Genomic DNA, 22,713 nt, shown 5'->3' on the forward strand with positions numbered 1-22,713 from the left:
TGGGTGTCAGCAATAGGCCTACGGTGGAAAGACCTTGCATACCACAGAGCTAGCTGCAGAAGCTATTAGCATATTGTTTTCTCTGCTTTCAAAAGGGGGCCAGGTGTTGAATCGACCAGATAGGCCAATGGGCAGAAAGGGGGTCCGCCTATCCCAGTTCCTTCAGAGGGAGCAGGGAGTGGGGGTTGTTTTATTAGGCTGAGATCTCCTGACACTCCTCTGACCTCTCTGAAGTTCACCCCATGACCTCTAATCTTTTAAACAAAACTGAGACCAACTGAATTTAACAGTAACTGTTTAACATTGAATAATAATCGTTAACATGAACAGCCATTAAAAGAGGGATAGCCCCATAACAATAAAACTGTAGGCTATGGGAAGTGTAAAATACGGCAGTATAAAAATGTGATCATCAATGATTTAAATTATCATACTTTTACAATAGGCTATTGGCTAGGGTCACAAATAGATATGACAAAATCAGTTCAACCAAGGACCAAACTCATTGTAGAGTGGTTTCCGGGACACGGTCCCTGCTAGTCATCCTGTGACCTGACTGACTATGTGTATTACCTTACCGTAAGCCTGTTCGCAGGGCAGAGACTGAGGCGAAAGACCCCTAAAATAGCAGTGGAAACGGTCCCATCTCCACCGCTGCCCCACACTGACATAGATTACACTCTATTTATACGCCGGGCGGCAAAAGATCAAGTTTCTGTTAGGCTTTTTTTTCTCTCACATCTTCTGTAACTACACAGAGAAAGGGAGGGAGCATGTTCTGTTTGTCACTTGAGGACAAAATATAATGGAATAAAATACATTTGATACTGGAATAAAATATCCTTTAGAAACATAATAGAAATGTAAAAGGGCAATCTAACACAAATCACAGGCATTAGTTACTACCCATAGTGAAGGTAGACTGTGGTGACAACCCAAATATGACACGCAGTGGAAAAGGGGCAGCTATCCTAGCGGTTAAGAGGGTTGGGCCAGTAACCGAAAGGTCAAATCCCTGAGCAGACTAGGCAAAAAAATATGCCGATGTGCCCTTGAGTAAGGCACTTAACCCTAATTGCTCCTGTAAGTCACTCTGGATAAGAGTGTCTGCTAAATTACTAAAATGTAAAGAGTGAGGGAGGGGAATAAATATGATTTTGACTAGATGGGATATCTTGACACATTTTGTCATCAATTTGACAAAAGCTGTATCCCTTCTAGCCTTTAACAATAAATAGAGCCAGGTGGCTTTCCTGAAAATATGACATGACCAATAAGAAATGCCTTGGACCCCAAACGACAGACAACAAATAGGGCCCAGAGTTTTTCAGGGCCAGGTCACGAAAAACTCCATGTCCCTAGAAATAACCACACCAGCAGGGAAGGCCTAGGGCTCAAACTTGAACCCTTATCAGTTAAGTGTAGTCATCGGTCTTTAATAGGTAAGCTGCATAGGAACCCGTAGAGCAGGGAGGTATAGTGTGTTCTTCCATCAGGCCTATTTCAATCCATCTAAATATAAGGGCCTCCGTAATACGAGTGTTAGTCTGTCTCGCTGTCTGTTACTCCTTCATAACCCCTCTGACCAGCCCTCTTTGACCAGTGGGGTGGCCACTGGCCTGGCCAGCCCTGTACATGCGGCATAGGAAAAGGAACACAGTGAGAGGGTTAAGGTGAGAGGAGATACAGTCTACTGCTAATGAAAACAATGGCTTGGAATTGTTGTAATAGTGTGATTTAAGCAGTTATCAGAAGTGATTGGAATGAATGTAACTGAATTGAGACTGGAGAACGGAACTGTATTGCATTTAACAGACTTTGCGCTTATCAGGAGTCAATTGCTCTACAACAATAGCCTAACACCTAAATGCACCATATATATATATATATATATATATATAGCAATACAGAGATTCAAAGCATCCTCTAGCCAATACAAACACCCACCTTCTGCAGGGATACTGAATTTTATTCAAGTACCTCAACACAGTTTTGTTCTGAAGTTACCATCAGTTAAATGAATAAATCAGTTGTTGAGAGAAAGGCTCAGAGTCCATAGCCCAGATGTTGTAAAGTTACCCTTTAGGGTTTTGTTTTTTCAAAGTGCATTCAATCAGGTGGGTTTTTACATAGGGACAAACAGAAACAAATGAAAGCATGTATGATAAAAACAAGCGAACGCAAAACTGAGACTGTCCAAAAAGAAGAAAGAATAAGACTAAAATATGCAGTGTGTGATCCATTCCCCATCCTCATCACCTGCATCTGTGGTTAATAGTAGCAACTCTGGGTTTGATATCAACAATGAGTGACTGCATAGATTCCATGGGCTGAAGATAGCTAGGCTTGAATAGATTACCTGATACTGGGATCAACAGTCCATAAACATTCACTCAGGAGGAGATGGAGAGAAATCTCTCCTTTCTCACAGTATCCAAGCTGTCCAGAGGGAGACTTCCAGAGATTGACCAAGCTGTAAAACACGTTGCACAGTCTAGACAGAGCTAAAGAAGAGATGTAGGCTAGAACACACTGTATTCTTATGAGAGTTCCCATGCTAGTCTGCACTCCACAGTTGTTAGGTGCTCCATTCGTAGTAAGCTAGTTCAGTAAGATAAGGCTAACCTGTAAGATCACACATTTAGAGAACCGATATAAGGTTAGAGTTTTGGCATAAAATGGTTTTCAAACACTCCTTAAAATGTCAAAGTAAAAGGCAGGGGATTAAATAATGCTCAATTGATGATATCAATACATCGATGCCAAGCAGCCAAGCACACCGTGTGTACTTTGTTTGTTCAAAGGATGCTTCTTGATAAACTTACAAGACAGATTTAACAAACAAGCTATCCTATTCACTCGTTAAGGCTCATGTCATGCAATATTTGATCATGTCCTATCAAGTAATACAGCTTCCATTCCCACCTAAAAACAAGCCAGCACCCAATACATACAGGCACCGCAATACTGTTCTTTCTGTGAGCAGTCTTCCATCTTATTGAGAAAAACAGAAGAAAAATGTCAAACAGAAAGCATAAACGCCTAAAATCAAGTCAAGGTTTTTTTCCCCCACCTGCAAACGAATAGCAACCTAGCACTTAGAACGTGTCCATGTGTTAATCATAGGTCATCTAAAGAGAGCATGTAGCCACAATTAAGATGCTCCCAGTTTGTTGTCAGTATAATGTTTAGTGGCCGGGAGGATTATTGCTGTGATTTGGTCTGAATCTGAGACAGAGCTCACAGTCTGGAGTTAGGAGAGGCACAGAGAGAAGAATAACCATAGGGAAGGGAGGTGGGCTTGGGTAAGGTGAGGGGAGTAAGGGGGACATGGGTGAAGTGGGGTGAAGATGATGGGGGTCAATGTTGAATGGTTTAAAAGGCGTCTGGGGCAATGATGGGGACAGGGTGGGGATATTTAGCAAAGAGGGTGGTTTCAGTGCAGCTCAATAAACACCTCCATCTCCTCAGAGATGAGGCCCTTGTAGGGCAGTCTGTGCTTCTCAATGGCGCGTGCCGCCAGGCACTGCAGAGTGACGTAGTTGAGGGGGTAGAGGGCCGGGTGTCCACTGCTCTGATCCTCCAGCAGCTCGTACGCCGTTTTCCTCTGGGCATTGGTGGCATCGAAGTGTGCCCCTGCCCTCACCAACAGCGCCATGATCTCCGGGCAACCGTTGCTGGCAGCGACGTGCAGGGGCGTGTTGTTGTCGCAGTCCCGGGAGTCCACGTCCGCTCCGCACTCCAGCAGCAGCAAGGCCACGGTCTGGGAGGGGAAGCGACCCACAGGGTAGCGGCCCACCGACGTGGTATCCTTGTCCACAGCCATATGCAGGGGGGTGAAGCCACTCCGTGCCCGCGGGTTCAACTTCAGGAGGCGGTACACCGTCTGCTTCTTCTGGTGCTCCTGCTCCGTGGTGCACTCAAGCTTCTCCAGCAGGAACACCAGGTGGAGGATGATGGACAGGGCCTTGGTGAACTGGGGGGCTTCGGGGGGGCTGTCCCTCTGGGCCACCGCCCTCTCCACCTCCCTCACACTCTTCCCCAACACCCCCATCAGGTCGTGGAAGGTGACGCGAGTGGCCAGTGTACCTTTGGCCCGGTCCTGCAGCACGAAGGAGAAGAGCTCAGCAAAGGACAGGAAGCTGCTGGCCGTCATGGGGCTGAGGGGGTCCAGGTTACTCTGCTGCATATCCAGGGCATACTTCCACAGGCTGATGCAGCGTTCAAAGTTACCAGAGTCGGCGTAGACGGCCCCTCTGTAGCGGATGTAGTAGGAGGTGTCGGGGTGCGAGGGCCCCAGGATTCTCTCACGGACCAGCAGGGCCTGCATCCGCATCTCGTCGGGGTCTGTGATCAGAGCCTCCAGCTCCTCGGCTGTGCTCACCTCTCGGGCACAGTCGTAGGCAGGGACAGGGGGACCCGGCGGGGGCTTGGCCAGGAGTCCCACCTTGTCAGCGGGTTGTCTCAGCTCCATGGCTCTCCTCCAGTATCTCATAGCCCCCAGGAGGTCTCTCTTCTTATCTACAAAGGTGGCCCCCAGGAGTTCGAGTGCATCAACGCGTTCTTCTCGTGAAGAGCGGGGCTGGTGGGCGAGGTACTCCACAATGTTGGTGTGCCCCGTGACGCTGGCAGCTAGAAGAGGGGTCATGCCATAGCCGTCCCTCTCCATGCGGGCATTACATTTCAGCAGCATCTTCATGATGTCCAGGCTACCGGACTCAGCGCAGTCGTGGAGAGCAGTGTTGCCTTTCACACTCTTACGGTTGACATCTGCACCACGCTCCAGGAGGAACTTTGCTATCTCTTTGTGGCCCTTGTAGCAGGAGATCATCAGGCAGGTATGGCCATGGCGGTTGGCTACCTCCATATCGGCTCGGTGCTCCACCAGGTAACGGACAATCTCCAGGTGACCATCGAAGCAGGCAGCGCGTAAGGGCGTTGAGTTGGTCAGCGTAGTGTTGTTGACAGAGGCACCGTGTTTGAGAAGTGTGCGGACGACAGGGAGGTGACCAGCCGCCGAAGCCGCCCATAGCGGGGGAGCCCCTTCAATCGTCTCGCCGTCAAAGTTCACCGAGCCTCCTAGTTCCACGTTAGCTTTGCAATGTTCAAGCAAATAGTCCACAACCTCTAAGTGTCCGTGTCGAGAAGCAATGAGGAGAGGTGTGCCTCCCTGCGTTTTCTCCTCGGCGAGAGCTTCCAACTCCTCCGGACTTTTGTTGCTCAGCAACTTCTGGATAAGTTTCAGCTTACCATCTCTGGCCGCGTTGAAAACCGCCGTCGTGATATCCATTTTAACGTATTTCGTCTCTCTCACTGGCCATCAACCCCCTAGCTACGTTTTTAGAAAAACAGGGAAGGGACAGTCTTTTCAAAATAAGAAAATAAACCCTGTCCGTAGTTCGGTTTCTCCCTGGCATTTTTCTGCCATTTTAAGGCTGCTGTCAAGATGGCGTTTGTGTTGTTTGACAGCTCTATGTTGACAATTTACGCTTAGCATCTTGGTTACTGTAGTCTTTAAGAAATCATTTCACTAAGGATGAAATGGCACTTTCCTTCTGATTATAAATATAATTCCCATGAGGCATTTCGTACACGTGAACTCAGCAATAGTTGAAACGGGAAGAGTAGTTTTTAGGCGAACGTGTGTTCCATTCACTGGAATGCAATACTAGCTTGTAGTTAAACGTATTTAAACTACAATCCCCAACCACCCCGAAACACAACGCGCAGGATCAACGCAACCCTCAAAACGAAAGTGGCAACACTTCTAATCTTACTGAAATATGAATGGTACTGTATTTCTGTTGCCTGGCTTTTAAGCATAACACCCTTCCCATATCTACACTGATACAAAACATATTTCAATAGAGTGAAAATAGTATCTTGTTCCGTCTGTCAGCGAGTATGAGGGTGTGCATTAGGCCCCCACAGATCATTCCCAAATACTTGTTTTTGTTAATTAACCATGACATGCAAATACAAAAAAWRTATATATTTATAAATATATACCATCAATGCACGACACTAATGAAAAGCAGCGTGGCATAGTTTGGCTCTAATTTAATGATGAGTGGGTAGTAGATCCCTAGGCGGCACTATAGTCCATTTAAATCAAATAACTGGTGCCTGTATGACATATATACTGTAGGTTGTTGGCTATTACCAGACTTATACAGTCTGCGCATGCAGTGCAAAACAAGTTATGGAAAAAATATATGTTCYTATGTTTTCCAAGTTGTGCTATAACTGTGCCATAATAATCCCATAACATACTTTATTTTATGTTGAGAAATTGGTGCCACTGGCCCGTTGTAATGTAATGCATTGTAAACTGGTAGATAGTAAACAGCAGAGGGCAGCAAAAACACATTTATTCACAGCTGGGGTTAATGATCACTGCAGAAAGGATTTTGAGATGAGATTAAGGTACTATTAGAATATTTTATTGTAAAATTGAAAAAGGAGAAAGAGAAAAAAAAGTCCCAGTAAGCAATCTGTATCATTCATATCTGAAAAAAAAATAAACATGAAATAAAAATAAATATCATAATAATGATAGGTAAGAATAAATAGAAGGACACATTTGATTAAATATGACCTAATAAATAAGTAAATAAATTAAACCATATGAAAATTGTAATTGTCAAAGCAGCAAGTATAGGAGAGACATGGGCAGGATAAGAGAGCTGTGGTTTCTCAGACATCATCATGGCCACCTTTTCTACCCTCAGCATTACCCACAAGTGTCCTTGTCCCTGTCTCTCAATCATCTATACATTTTGTATATTGTGCTAAGAAACCACTGAAGTTAGACATCATCTTCAAATGTCAACCCCACCCACTGATAGTATCTCCATAAACACCCCCTCTCCATCCCTCTTCCCCTCCTCGCCCCGTTACCTGAAAAGATTTGTGTGCTGACAAGATTATGAAATAAAACAGATCTCCTATTTACATCAAGCTATATTGTATTTTCCCACTGCATTCAAAACATAGTACATGATCAGACGGCGTCATTCATAAGAATGTCATGACTCCCTACTCCCTCCCGTCATCCAAGCCTCCAGTTGAGCAGTACGAATGGACGAAGGTGGATTTTGGCAGTAAACACATGAAAATCCATCATCTTAAAATGAAAATTGAGGTCTTGTTTTAAAAAAAAGATTTATACACATCACCTTATAGAGGTAGTGCAGTAGGAATGTTAAGTATACATGTACCCACTGAGAACAGACATCAGTTAAACGTCAAGTTTTGATTTACATTTAGTTGAGTTGTCAACTAACATGAATTCAACCTGAAATCAACAAAAAATATCACCATGTCATTGGATTTGGGATAAAGGTTGGGTGAAAAAAAGACAAGATTCACCTCACGTTGATGACTTTCTCCAAATCCAATCAGTTCTTCACGTTGATTCAATATCATCACATTTAATTTTGGGGGGTGAAATGACGTGGAAACGTTGATTCAACCAGTTTTTGCCCAGTGGGTAGTCATTTGATAGAAAGTAACATGGCTTCATTCAGGTAATTGTTAATAAATGTATATAGAAAAAGCACAGTAAACTATCTTTATGTCCCCCAACCCCTGAAAAAGCATATAACCCCAGAACCTGAATAGAACATAGAAATATACAAGTACATTTACAACCAGCTGCTTGGCAATAATAGCATTCGTTTAGCCTTTAGGCTACTGCTTTATGTTTACAGGACAAGCAAAGGTTAAAGGACTTGTCAGGTTACTGTAGTGCACGGCTTGTCTCTTAGTGCAACTAGGACTATTGCTGTTACCTCAGGATCTGAATCAAACATAAGACTGACTGTCTTCCTGCACCAGTCGCAGGCCAAGCTCTGCTTGCCATAGAAATATAATCCCGAGAAGGCTTAAAGCCTGTCAGACCATAGCAATTTGACAAATTACAAATTCTCGATATCTATGCTGCTAACAGTGGTGAGAGGCTGCTGGTCAGTAAACATTTCACAGAGGCATCATCAAAACCAACATTGCTGTCTTCACAGTCGACATAGGAATTGAACTGCATTCCTATAGAGAAGTTATAATGTCCAGTTCAACTGACAAGTGATTGAAATGGAGTTGACCCTTGACTCTAATCAAAATGCCCAGTTTCTTCCTTTGAATACATATTTGTGAGAGGAAACAACATGCAGATAAAAGAGAATAGGCTGGCAGTTAACTAATGATAAGTAGGCTAGATTTAGGCAATGATTAAAATCCATGAAAATAAATACAAATGTGCATTGGTCTATCCATATTTCTGGTTGGTTTAGGATTCTGTGCACAGTGAATAAACTAATGTCGATTAAACTAAAATAGCTACTTCATATGTATCGCTCGGCTGCCAACTGGCTAGGAATGTTACAAGATAATTAAATGTACATATTAGAATTCATAGAACGATTAAACATTACTTGGCAACTTCACTTATATGAGGGTCAGGAATGGTCTGTAAGTAAAATAGGCGGTAACATTCACTAGGAGTTAGTGAAAATATGGTTCACTATTGAATATGTGATGACCAAAAAATGAAGGAAAAAGATTGAAAACATCCCTTCCTTCCCTCCCTCCATCCTTGAGTGTCTCTTGGAATCATCCTCCAATGTATTCTAGAGTGTGTTTTGATGTTCCTCCATTGGTTTCTTGTGTTCCCTGAGGGAGGTACTGTGACAGAATTCCCAACCTGTCCTGCACAGCACAAAGAATGACTTGTGCTCAACATTTGACCTTGTATAGCTCTTTAAAAGCAGATTTGAAGTCTACTCCCAGTAAAGTAGTCTCCACTCCCTCTCTCCATACTGAATAAAACATTCACCCAAATGCAAGCGAGAGGGGACTGCAGGCACCTCCTTAAAATGTAATGGAGTCAGACTCAAATGGATCAGAAGGCTTTCTACTCTAACTCTGCACCGCTCTGTGCTGCTGACGATGACGCCTCCCCTCACAAGATAACTGGCTGAATTCAACCAGTCTTTTCCATCAAAACGGCACACATCTACGTGAGGGGAGGCTTTCTAGCATGAGCATCTATGTGAGAGGAGTCTGACTTACTTTAGAAAAGCTAGTCCTGTTTTATGAGTGTGAATAGTACTGGAATGCGGGCTCAAATTGATATGAGCCATATAGTTATATATGTTGAAAAAAAAAGTCACAGTGAAGTTCGACAATGATAAAATAGCTTGAGCCATAAACAAATTCTAACCTGTGCCATACAGATGTAGGATCTTAATTTCATCACCCTGTTGCAGGAGAACTTTCCTGCAATGCGGTACATTTGAGGTTTAAAAAGGCTTCTGAAGTTTGTCATTTCTACTTTGAAATTTCAGACTTGGTTTTTCCTTACTAAAAATGTTATCAACCCCTACAAAAATGTCCATTAATTACAGTATAATCCACATAATAATTAAAATGTCCTGTTGCTGCAGGACTATTTTCCTGCTGTAGAAAACTGGCTCAAATTAAGATCCTACATCTGTACTAGTGTTTTTTTGTGTTATGGTAAGTTAAAGGAATTTTTCCGGAGCATGTGACCTGACCAGAAAAAACTCCTGGCCCTAGTTAAAATAATCCCTGAAATGTAAATACACAAATACTTTCTTTGTCAACAGACTCAATGAACGAAGCAATCTATCCTGCTAAATCTACTGGCTAATCAAAGTGGACACACAGGTCTTAGATCAGCTGGCCCTCCCCAAATCGTAACTTTTACCATTAACCACCTTAACCAGAAAACTGACTTAAGATCAGTTTCTATGGACAATCTCATCCGAACATTAGGCACACCTGACTCGAGACCTTTTAACCCCTGAGCCGAGAACTGTAGTAAGCTTCTGAAACGGAATGTGAGCCAATAGCCTTTGCTTTATAGGCAGAATAGAATGAAGTAGGATAACATAGCCCCTTTAGCCATTTCTTCCTAATGCTTCAGGTTAGTATTTGGGCAAAGTGAGCTAATCCTACATCTATGCCTATGGGCAACTTTGAATAGAATGGAGGCTCAGAGTGGTTGCTGCACAGAGGGAGACAAAACTAAAAGTTCAAGGGTCAAACTGAGTGCCCAAAGAGAAAGTGTAGCCTATCAGTAAAAGGATGATAAAAGGTGGCTTTCAAACAAACAAACAAACACTTCATAATGTATTCCATCCCACAGATAGAGCTCGGGGCAACATTCTTCCTCACTAACCTCTCAAACTGAATTCTACATGATCCCATTTTACATTTACATACTCCTTAGTAGTCAGCAGTACACTGATGGTGAATAATCCAATGCCGACCTGAAGTACTTCTCTGTCACTGTTATGTGTACTAAACTAAAGGTAGAATACTGCATTTAAGTATTTAATGATTGTTAGTTTGTACTAGACTAAACATTATACTGTATTGTATTATATGATTGTTAGTATTTTGTACAAGACTGTTAAAGAGAAAAACATTTGGTCCTCAGATCCCAAGGGGGTGCAGTTTGCTCGGTTGCTATGGAAACTTGAGAAAGAGCAGGTTCAGGACTCACAGAGAAAGAAATATTTTTTTCCAGATATACTTAGAATCCTCAGATCAAGTTTGAACCCTCATTTGTCCATTACATGGTAGGAAAAACCTGAAGTCTCTTTTTGTTCACTAGACTCCTCTTTGAGTTCATCATAAATCCATATTATTTTTAACAATGTTTCTTAGTCTGTCTGTGGTGTTCTTCTTCACTCTCAAGTCTCCAAAGATTCTAAATAGTTTTTTTTGTGTGTTTGTATCTTTAAAAAAGTTTCCTGTTTGTTTTGAATGTCTTGTTCTATCCTATGCATCATCCCATTGCTCTCTCATCTGTGATGCCAAACCTTCACTGGTGCAGAGCTGTGAGTCCTCCTCTGCCAGTCAGATATGATTGAAGATAAAAAAGAGATGTCTTCCCAACTCCCATATGAAGTCTATTTTCCATTGTTTTAAAAAACAGAATCACTTTTTCGTTTTTTCTCTTTCACAAAATGTCTTATTCAACACAAAATGTCTTATTCAATCAAAGACGTCCTCCATACCTCTGATTAAACCTATGGGGGAAGAGAAAGGAAGAGGGGGAAAGTGGAAAGAAGAGGGAAGAGAAATACAGATCATGAGAAAGGGAGGGGAATGGAAGAGAGGGAAAGAGAAACACTTGAACCTGACTCGAGAGACTACTGTGAAGTATAACTTTGCTATACAGTTTTTGATCAATATAAGTGTAACGGATGTGAAATGGCTAGCTAGTTAGCGGGTACGCGCTACTAGCGTTTCAATCAGTTACGTCACTTGCTCTGAAACCTAGAAGTAGTGTTGCCCCTTGCTCTGCAAGGGCCGCGGCCTTTGTGGCACGATGGGTAACGATGCTTCGTGGGTGACCGTTGTTGATGTGTGCAGAAGGTCCCTGGTTCGCGCCCGTGTCGGGGCGAGGGGACGGTCTAAAGTTCTACTGTTACATAAGGCAGCTAAAATCAGGGTGAAACAGCATCGATAACAACACTAGTAACTTCATTATATTATCTATAATAGTGGACAGTATCTTACCTGTGCTGGGGGGTGTCAGTAGGGGCGGCTGGCGTCTTTGGGACGTTTGAGTTGCACCTTGAGTCTCTTCATACCAATCTGGAAACCATTCATGGCTTGGATGGCAGCCTGGGCACTGCCCGGGTTATCAAAGCTCACAAAGCCTGCATACATACAGACACAGACAGATGCTCGGAATGGTCAGTGGTAGTGTCAATCAGCTAGGTGCTTGTTTTGATTGTTTAGAAGTGGTGTCACTCACCGAAACACTTGCTCTGATTGGTCGCTCTGTCCATGAATACCTTGGAGGAGATAACATTGCCGAAGGGCAGGAACATCTGCATCAGTTCGTTATCGCCAAACTCCTGGGGCAGGTGGTAGATGAACAGATTACAGCCCTCTGGTCCTGGAATACAGACACACACAGACAGACACACAGGCACACAGACACACAGTTGGAGGCAATGACGCTAGTATCATGATGGTGCAGTCCATTTTTAATACACACAAAATCACAATGATGACGACACTCATGATGTTGTTGACAATGATGATCATGATGATGAAGAATTAGTAAATATAGTTCCTCACCCTCACCTTCCCTCTGCTGTTGGCCAATGACCTGAGGGTGCTGTGAAAGTGACTGACCTAGAGGGGTGAGTGTAGTTGCTGGGTAGATGGCTACAGAGGAGAGAAAGTGTGAGAGAGACACGAGACCGAGAGAGAGTAGAGAGAAGCAGAGAGGAGAGAGAGAGAGGAAGAGAGAGAGAGAGAGAGAGAGAGAGAAGAAGTAAATGACAAAAGAGGAAGAGAGAGAAAGGGAGAGAGAGAGGAGAGAGCGAATAGACAGGCATGAAGGGGATGAAGTGAAAAAGAAAAGAGAGTGGGGATTGAGTTAATAATATTCCATGAGTCACATTCAACAGACTCTGGTGAAGACCTGGAGGTATCAAGGTCAGGGTTTAGAGATCAGAGATGTGTAGTGTAACTGTACCTGTGTATTGCTGTACCCAGTAAAGGCCTGTTGCAGTGTGTCTGCAGCAGTGGGCTCTGGGTGGAGTATAGGGCTGCGGTCAGGGCCATTGGTGTAGAGGGTCTCTAGAGGGTGTCCGTTGACCTGGTGGGTGAGGCCGTTGTACCGTTCATCATTGGGGCCACCAGGCTGGTCAGGGAGGAGGGCAGGGCGGCTGGAGGAGAGTCTCCCAGACCTGCAGGGGGGAAATAAAAATTCACTTACACCGGAGACAGAAATGTTCACTGCACGGCACAAGGATTGGACTTAATGTGCATGAGAGAGGAAGGGAGAGAGAGGGATATACAGAATAGAGAGAAAGAGAGTGTGGCGTGTGCGTGTGTGTGTGTGTGTCGTGGTGTGTGTGGTGTGAATGCTTGTGCCATTGTGTGTGTGTGTGTGTGATGTTGTGTGTGTGTGGTGTGTGTGGTGTGTGTTGTGTGTGTGTGTGTTGGTGTGTGTGTCTGGGTTTAAAGTCAGGCATCTCCACAGCTGCACATGGTGATAAAATCAACTCTGCGTGTCAGAATAGCAACACAATGCGCTGCAAGACAGACGCACCCGCTCTGCTCACTAAAGGCAAGCAAGCAGGGGCAATTGTCCACTGTGCTCATGCTACCTGCCTTTCTACAGCTGGGACAAATAACAGACCATTTACTTCCCACCAGTGAAATGGATTTTGGGGAAGTGTTCTAGTCATGGTCCTCTAACTGAGACAGCCGCGGGAGGCTAGGAGCCGCTTACACATTTGTGCATTGTAGAAGTTCGCGTACCTGCACGATTCTGTGTACAGTGAATTTATGTGCATAGGAGGAGATGCAGTCTTTAGCGTGTGTGTGGGTAGTAAGTAGAGAGGGAAACAGAGTGAGAGCATATCAGCCTACGAGTACTAGGGCAGGAAGGGTACAGAGATTGCAGGCAGGAAATAGAAAAGCTTTAACGAGATACAGTATCCTGTTCATTTAATGACGTATAAAACATGATAACACTTTCAAGGAACCACAAGTAGATTCCCCACAGTAATATTGCGAACATGTGACTTCCTATAAACCCAGACTCAATTACTGGCTTCAATTACACGAGATGTAGAGAGAGAAGAGAGAGAGAATGAAGAGAGAGAGAGGAGAGGAGAAGAGAGTAGAGAAGAAGGAAAGAGAAGAGAGAAGAGAGAAGAGAGGCAGAGAGAGAGAGAGAGATTGATGAGAGAAGAACTGAGAGAGAGATAAGAGAGAGAGAGAGAAGAGAGAGAAAGAGAAAGAAGAGAGAGTAGAAAGAAGGAGCCACCGAGAGAACTAGAAGCACCAGAAAGATAGAAAGACGGAGAAGAGGAGGAAGCACGAGAGTAGAAACTGAGAGAGTATTGTAGGGATAGATGAGCGCCAGCCAGAGAGAAGAGAGAGGGAGAGGGAGAGGACCGACAGAGAGTATGGGAGAGAAGACGCACGACGCTAAGACTGTAAACACACCATGAGAATGAGATAAATACATTCACTAAAAGTCTTTTCTCTGGACAGGTATCAGTTTATGATGACCACCTATTTCAGTGGTGTCTGATGAGGTATCCCAGAACACTATGTAGCTCTAGCACCTCTCACGCAGACACATGGAGTTGTGAACACTCTCTCAAGCAATTCATTGATCACAACTGACTTGAGGGAGAAATCTCAAACTGTCACACCTGATCTGTTTCACCTGTCCTCGTTGTTATTCTCCACCCCCTCCAGATGTCGCTTGTTTTCCCCAGTGTATTTATCCCTGTGTTTCCTGTCTCTCTGTGCCAATTTGTCTGGTATGTTCCAAGTCAACCAGCGGTTTTCCCTGTTCTCCTGCTTTTTGCTTTCTCCTTTTTCTAGTCCTCCCGGTTTTGACCCTTGCCTGTTTCTGGACTCTGTACTCGCCTGCCTGACCATTCTGCCTGCCTTGACCACAAGCCTGTCTGCCACTCTGCACCTCCTGGACTCTGATCTGGTTTTGACCTTTCACCTGTCCACGACCATTCTCTTGCCTACACCTTTTGGATTAATAAACATTGTAAGACTCCAACCATCTGCATCTGGGCCTCGCCTTGTGCCATGATACAAACATCTACAGTACACTAAGTAAGAATACAAAGGCAGTCTGTCTATAATGTGTCTCCAGTGCAGAATTACACTGTATTGATTCTGTGGGATCAATGGTGAATTGTAAAACTACTAGGGTTTGGCGGTATCTAGATTTTTATACCATTTCTGTGTCTTACTAGGGTTTACGGTATTACTGGAAGTGCACACAAGGGGACATTTTTTTTAAAGCAACAGGGATCTTGATTCAGGAGGGGATTGAATGTCTCTGCTGTAACCAAGACGCTTGGTCTTGACATCGAGCCACTTAGCAGCCAGTTAGCAAACCACATGCATAGCTGGACCCCTGAGCTGGATATAATTTATTTGACACATCTTAGATTTCTTATAGTTATAAGCAGTGGCATAGCACACACCCCCCAACCCCTAATTTTGTATAATATTTTTTTAAATATACGGTATAAACGGTATATCGCCCAAGCCTAAAAACGACCCCCAGTCAGAGCGATAGATCCCAGGACTGCGAAGTGAAATGTGATATCACACATTTCCAAGACTCATATGTAACTGACCCGGTATTGAACCCAGGTTGTCTGAGCACCTCGAGACTGTTAGCCCACCGAGCTACAGCCTAGCACTAGCTCTGGGAGCTAACATGAGTTTCCAGGTCTCCCACCTTACTCATCACGCATATTGCTGATTTATCCGACGTGACTGACCTGACACGAGATTGAGGGGGTTGGGCGGCAGACCGTTCATTGCTAGCGCCCCCAACTGGTGGATCTGGGCGGAGGGGAAGGAGAGGCTGGGGGCTAGGTAGCCCCCCTGAGACACGGCCATCACCGCTGCCTGCTGCTGCTGCATCAACTGATAGGGAGAGGAGGTGGATCGGGGGAAGAAGGRGGAGAGAGGGAGGGAGAAGTGGAATGAGAGCAAGCTGTCGGTGAGGCGTCAGAGTGACAGATACCAAATTGCGTGTATGTGTGTGTATGTGCTTACGGCGTGTGCATAGCTACTGTAGCTGCTGAACGTAGGTAGGGCGACAGAGGGGTTGAAGATGCCAAACTGTCCAGCCATCTGCTGCATGCGCCGTATGGTCCTCTCCTTATCTGTGTCTGCAAACTTCACCACGAGGCTGGACGACGCTCCCTAGAGAGAGGAACACACTGGATCAGTGGTGTTGTGTGTTGTGATGTTGTAGGGGTGTGATGTGTTTGTGTCTGTTGTTGCGTTGTATTGTACTTACCGGCATGGTCTGACTCCCATGCAGGGAACTGATGGCAGACTGCGCTTCAGAATGAGTAGAGAACTTCACAAATGCACAACCTAGAGAGAGAGAGAGCAAGATAAATCAAATAATTACAAGCAGACAACCTAAGAAAATTAACAACAATGACAAATGGTTTGATGAAGAATGCAAAAACCTAAGAAAGAAATTGAGAAACCTGTCTAACCAAAAACATAGAGACACAGAAAACCTGAGCCTTACGCCTTCACTATGGTGAATCACTAAAACTATACAGAAATAYGAAGAGTTATCTATCCAAAACRGAGATCTATAGATAAGCCACTTCTCCAATCTTTTTGGCCCCATAACAAAGAACAAACAGCAAAAAYATATACATGATCAAATGATAATCTTAGAACCRACTATTAAAGACTACCAMAACTCACTGGATTCTCCAATTACCTTGAATGAACTACAGGACAAAATACAAACCCTCCAACCCAAAAAGGCGTGTGGTATTGATGGTATCCTAAATTAAATGATAAAATRTACAGACCACAAATTCCAATTGGCTATACTTTTAAAAACTTTTTTCATCCTCAACTCTGGCATCTTCCCCAATATTTGGAACCAAGGAGTGATCACCCCAATCCATAAAAGTGGAGACAAATTTGACCCAAATAACTACCGTGGGATACGCGTCAACAGCAACCTTGGGAAAATCCTCTGCATTATCATTAACAGCAGACTCGTACATTTCCTCAGTGACAACAATGTACTGAGCAAATGTCAAATTGGCTTTTTACCAAATGACCATACGATAGACCTCGTATTCACCCTGCGCTCCCTAATTGACAAACAAACAAACCAAAACAAAGGCAAAGTCTTCTCATGCTTTGTAAATTTCAAAAAAGCTTTTGACTCAATTTGGCATGAGGGTCTGCTTTACAAATAGATGGAAAGCGGTGTTGGGGCAAAAACATATGACATTATAAAATCCATGTACAAAAACTACAAGTTTGCAGTTAAAATTGGCAAAAAACACACACATTTCTTTCCACAGGAACATGGGGTGAGACAGGGATGCAGCTTGAGTTCCACCCTCTTCAACATATATATCAACGAATTGGCAGGACACTAGAACAGTCTGCAGCACCCGGCCTCRTCCTACTAGAATCTGAAGTCAAATGTCTACTGATTTCTGATGATCTGGTGCTTCTGTCCCCAACCAAGGACAGCCTACAGCAGCACCTAGATCTTCTGCACAAATTCTGTCAGACCTGGGCCCTGACAGTAAATCTCAGCAAGACAAAATAATTGTTTTCCAAAAAAGGTCCAACTGCCAGGATGACAAATACAAATTCCATCTAGACACTGTTGCCCTAGAGCACACAAAAAACGATACATACCCCGGCTTGTAACTTCCACAAAGCTGTGAACGATCTGAGATAGAAAGCAAGAAGGGCCTTCTATGCCATCAAAAGGAACATCAAATTTGACATACCAATTAGGATCTGGCAAAAAATAATTAAATCAGTTATAGAACGCATTGCCCATTGTTTTGGGGTCTGCTCACCAACCAAGAATTCACAAAATGGGACAAACACCAAATTGAGACTGCATGCAGAATTCTGCAAAAATATCATCTGTGTACAATGTAAAACACCAAATAATGCTTACAGAGCAGAATTAGGCCGATACTCGCTAATTATCAAAATCCACAAAAGAGCCAATAAATTCTACAACCACCTAAAAGGAAACGATTCCCAAACCTTCCATAGCAAAGCCATCACCTACAAAGAGATGAACCTGGACAGGAGTCCCCTAAGCAAGCTAGTCCTGGGGCTCTGTTCACAAACACAAACAGAGCCCCAGGACAGCAACATAATTAGACCCAACCAAATCATGAGAAAACAAAAATATAATTATTTGACACATTGGAAAGTATTAACAAAAAACAGAGCAAACTAAAATTCTATTTGAATACCTGACCACTGTGACTGACAAAAAATTAAGGAAAGCTTTGATTATGTACAGACTCAGTGAGCATAGCCTTGCTATTGAGAGAGGCCTCCGACCTGGCTCTCAAGAGAAGACAGGCTATGCGCACACCGCACAGAAAATGAGGTGGAATCTAAGCCTGCACTTCCTAACCTCCTGCCAAATGTACAGTGGCTTGTGAAAGTATTCACCCCCCTTCATATTTTCCTAATTTGTCACCTTAAAACCTGGAATTAAAATAGATTTTTTKGGGGGGTTTGTATCATTTGATTTACACAACATGCCTACCACTTGGAAGATGCAAAATAATTTTTTTTGTGAAACAAACAAGAAATAAGACAAAAAAACKGAACTTGAGCGTGCATAACTATTCACCCCCCCAAAGTCAATACTTTGTAGAGCCACCTTTTGTAGCAATTACAGCTGTAAGTCTCTTGGGGTATGTCTCTATAAGCTTGGCACATCTAGCCACTGGGACTTTTGCCCATTCTTCAAGGCAAAACTGCTTCAGATCCCTCAAGTTGGATGGGTTCTGCTGGTGTACAGCAAGCTTTAAGTCATACCACAGATTCTCAATTGGATTTAGGTCTGGGCTTTGACTAGGCCATTCCAAGACATTTAAATGTTTCCCCTTAAACCACTCAAGTGTTGCTTTAGCAGTATGCTTAGGGTCTTGTCCTGCTGGAAGGTGAACCTCYGTCCCAGTCTCAAATCTCTGGAAGACTGAAACAGGTTTCCCTCAAAAATKTCCCTGTATTTAGCGCCATCCATCATTCCTTCAATTCTGACCAGTTTCTCAGTCCCTGCTGTTCTCGGGGTGATGGGAGGTGTTGGGTTTGTGCCAGACATAGCTTTTTCATAGCTCAATTTTAGTCTCATATGACCAGAGTACCTTCTTCCATATGTTTGGGGAGTCCCCCACATGCCTTTTGGTGAACACCAAACATGTTTGCTTATTTTTTTCTTTAAGCAATGGCTTTTTTCTGGCCACTCTTCCGTTAAGCCCAGCTCTGTGGAGTGTACAGCTTAAAGTGGTCCTATGGACAGATACTCCAATCTCAGCTGTGGAGCTTTGCAGCTCCTTCAGGGTTATCTTTGGTCTYTTTGTTGCCTCTTTGCCTGGTCGGTGAGTTTTGGTGGGCGGCCCTCTCTTGACAGGTTTATTGTGGTGCCATATTCTTTCAATTTTTTAATAATGGATTTAATGTTGCTCCGTGGGATGTTCAAACCCTGATCTGTACTTCTCCACAACTTTTTCCCTGACCTGTTTGGAGAGCTCCTTGGTCTTCATAGGCCGCTTGCTTGTTGGTGCCCCTTGCTTAGCGGTGTTGCAGACTCYGGGTCTTTCAAAACAGGTGTATATATACTGAGACCATGTGTCAGATCATGTGACACTTAGATTGCACACAGGTGGACTTTATTGATCTAATTATGTGACTTCAGAAGGTAATTGCTTGCACCAGGTCTTATTTAGGGGCTTCATAGCAAAGGGGGTGAATACATACACTATACACATACTATATTCACCCACCACTTTTCTTTTTCTTTTCTTTTTTTAAACAAGTCATTTTTTAAATTTCACTTCACCAATTTGGACTATTTTGTGTATGTCCATTACATGACATCCAAATAAAAATTATTTTAAATTACAGGTTGTAACGCAACAAAATAGGAAAAACGCCAAGGAGGGTGAATACTTTTGCCAGGCACTGTATGACCATATTAGAGASACATATTTCCCTCAGATTACACAGACCCACAAAGAATTCTAAAACAAATCCAATTTTCTTTAACTCCCATATCTATTGAGTGAAATACCACAGTGTGTCATCACAGCAGCTAGATTTATGACCTATTGCCCTTTTGTACTTTAACTCTTTGCACATCATTATAACACTGTACAGTATATAGCCATAATATGACATTTGAAATATCTCTCTTCCTTTGTAACTTTGTGAGTGTAATACTGTTCTTTTTGTTATTGTTCATTTCACTTTGATTTATTTTATATTTAACTTGCTTTGGCAATGAAAACATGTGTTTCCCATGCCAATAAAGCTCTTTGAATTGAGAGAGAAAGAGAGAGAGAGAGCGAGAACGAGAACGCGAGAGAGAAAGAAAGAAAGAGAGAGAGCAAGAGAGAGAGAGGGACAGAGAAAGACAGAGGGGTTAGTGGGAGGGAGAGAGATGGGGTGGAGAAATTGCACATCGTTACAACACTGTATATATACATAATATATACATAATATATACATAGTGTGACATTTGTAATGTCTATATTATTTTGGAACTTCTGTGAGTGTAATGTTTACTGTTCATTTTTATTGTTTATTTCACTTTTGTATATTATAACTACTTCACTTGCTGTGGCAATGTTAACATATGTTTTCCATTCCAATTAAGCCCCTTGAATTGAATTGAATTGAGAGAGAATGAAGTTGAGAGAGTCTGTATAGCTGTCTCGCTTTCCTCTCAAAACGAATGTAGTATTCACACTCTTTTCTTTTCCTCACTCACATTTTTCGCTTCTTTGAGCGATAGTGTCTTCACACAGTCCTGACTAGAATATTGCTGTGGTATGTGACCAGTGTGTGTGTGCTCTCATGCGATGCCTGTCAGGTATATATCTCAGTGTGGTGTGTGAAATGACTTCTGTCACTGCAGAGTCAAGCCATTGTGTCAGCTGTCACACAGACGGAACATCACTCTGACCTGGGAGATGCAGGTATGACACATCGGGAGAATGTGTGTGTGTGTGTGTGTGTGTGTGTGTGTGTGTGTGTGTTGTTGTGTGTGTGTGTGTGTGTGTGTGTGTGTGGTGTGTGTGTGTGTGTGTGTGTGTGTGTGTGTGTGTGTGTGTGTGTGTGTGTGTGTGTGTGTGTGTTGTGTGTGTGTGTGTGTGTGTGTGTGTGTGTGTGTGTGTGTGTGTGTGTGTGCGTGTGTGTATACAGGCAGAACAACATCATTGTGACATGAGAGAGACAGGTATGAGACAGACAGAAAATGGAATATGTAAAACGTTTCTGTCCTGGAATACATCGGCAGATCATCCGAGTCTATCAATAAGATTGGTGTCAGACTGACTACAAAATGTTGCTAGAATGATGGATGAAGAGAAAGTATTTCGTCCTTTTGTGCATATTCAACCCAACAACCCTAGCGAATGCCATGGAATCTACTAGAGTATCCCCTACAAGTGTGTTTGAAAGCGATAAAGTAATAGAGAATAAGAAAGAAAGGTTCATATACCTTTGCTGTTTCCGTCAGGACCTCTTAGTACGGTGCACTCATCGATGGCGCCGTAGGGCTCAAATAGGCGGTACACATCCTCCTCTGTCTGCTGCTTGTTCAGCATCCCCACAAACAGCTTCCTGTCCTCTGGAGGGACAAGAGGAAGCGCCGTATGGTCAGAGGCACAGCCCAAAAATACTGTAGTCTGTACTGTCAACAAGGACATGAGAAATGAAGAGAGAGAAGGAAATGAGACTAGGAGAAGGAAGGAGAGGAAACTACCAGAGTGAAGGAGAAGGAGTGAGCGTTTGCTCTATCCCAGCAGAACCCAGAGTTGTCTCTGCCAAGACAGCTCTGTGTAAAGGTTCATACCGTAACTGGGCTATAGGCTAGAGGACTGTACCATAGCCTGCTTTGATACACACATACTAACCCCACATATGCATACACACAATGCAGAGGACTAGGCACACATACATGAATTTACTTTCATATTTAATCAGTGGATAAACCCAACATTAGGCCTAGAGCCTTTGTCATGTGCGGGGGTGGCAGACACGTGTGTGTGTTGGGGGTCGGAAGGGGTGAGGGCTATGTGTGTGTGGTAAAAGGGGGCGGTGGGAGTTGGTGTGTGTGTGTGTGTGGTAGGGTTCTGAATAAGGCGACATGAAAGCGGAGGCCTGCTGTGCTTTGTGTTTTTTTGATGACTTCAGGGATCCGTGTTATCAGACCAACAGAAAGTGGTGGGCTGGCACATTAAAGTTTGAAGCGCGAACAAGCTCACACACACACAAACACACACACACACAATAGTGTGACATCATCCGCCCCCTCACTCCACTGCTGCGATCAGCACGCCTGCTGACTTCACTGAACACATAAATCAGACAAACCGATAAGTAAATATTCACAAACCGAAGACAGAGAGAGAAATTGACACACACATACGCTGGTTGTGGCAAGTGTTGCATCAGGAGTGTGAAACACACAAATACACCCAGAGCAAGGCGTTGCATCAGTAATGTAAATCACACGGAGGGTCTATGGGGGCAAGAGTGATTAGATGAGAGTAGAGAGCTACTGGAGCCTAGACTCTTCTACAGCGTTATTGCCAAACTCTATAGGAGAATTAGTTTCTCTCTCTTCCACTTTCACTCTCTATCTCTCTCTCGCTTTGTGGTAATATCTCTATCTGTATTGGTCACTTCTTTCTCTATATCACTCTTCTATTTATCCCATACTCTCTTTCTCTCCCTCTCTTCCTCTATCCCTGACTTTCTCTATTTCCCTGCATCCCTTTCTCTCTCTCTATCATAAACATATGCGGTAGATAGGATAATGCCCCTCGTCACTCCACTGCAATCATTAGCTGCTTCTCATCAATTCATTCATTAAACGCTTTACTAGTAAATCCTGGCCCTAGGGGCTCAGGGCCGTGTGTGTGTGTGTGTGTGTGTGTGTGTGTGTGTGTGTGTGTGTGTGTGTGTGTCCTTAGTAAGTCATTGGCTTACCATCGGTGGGCTTTCTTCGCTGTCAATCTTTTACGAACATGTTCTCAGACTCTAGCATCTCATTTAGTGTTGGCACATTCGGTCTCAGCGTGTGACTGTGTATGTTTGTGTATTGTGTGTTGGTGTGTGTGTCTGCTGGTG

The 22,713-nt window shown here is 43.6% G+C and overlaps 2 protein-coding genes across 2 annotated transcripts in view; both read right to left on the minus strand.

Annotated features, from left to right (window-relative positions):
• Nucleotides 1–1,420: 1,420 nt before the first annotated feature.
• On the minus strand, nt 1,421–5,514 carry LOC111979368 (protein fem-1 homolog A). The gene has a single exon (XM_024009860.3). It carries the CDS (start codon nt 5,288–5,290, stop codon nt 3,437–3,439), a length of 1,854 nt encoding a protein of 617 aa, XP_023865628.1. The 5' UTR covers nt 5,291–5,514; the 3' UTR covers nt 1,421–3,436.
• Nucleotides 5,515–6,427: 913 nt separating this feature from the next.
• LOC111979829 (CUGBP Elav-like family member 5) overlaps nt 6,428–22,713 on the minus strand; it is a 58,578-nt gene continuing 42,292 nt past the window's right edge. The window contains 11 exon segments of the mRNA XM_024010548.2: nt 6,428–11,057; nt 11,551–11,693; nt 11,792–11,935; nt 12,127–12,210; nt 12,524–12,538; nt 12,541–12,660; nt 12,663–12,761; nt 15,321–15,468; nt 15,601–15,750; nt 15,848–15,927; nt 21,080–21,208. Coding sequence (XP_023866316.1) covers nt 11,566–11,693; nt 11,792–11,935; nt 12,127–12,210; nt 12,524–12,538; nt 12,541–12,660; nt 12,663–12,761; nt 15,321–15,468; nt 15,601–15,750; nt 15,848–15,927; nt 21,080–21,208 — 1,097 coding nt within the window. The 3' untranslated portion in view covers nt 6,428–11,057; nt 11,551–11,565.

This window comes from Salvelinus sp. IW2-2015, linkage group LG19 (genome assembly GCF_002910315.2).
Source record: "Salvelinus sp. IW2-2015 linkage group LG19, ASM291031v2, whole genome shotgun sequence".
Taxonomy (NCBI): Eukaryota; Metazoa; Chordata; class Actinopteri; order Salmoniformes; family Salmonidae; genus Salvelinus; species Salvelinus sp. IW2-2015.

Coding starts and splice junctions, on each gene's coding strand:
- LOC111979368 (XM_024009860.3), bottom strand. CDS start 5,290: ATGGATATCACGACGGCGGTTTTCAACGCGGCCAGAGATGGTAAGCTG.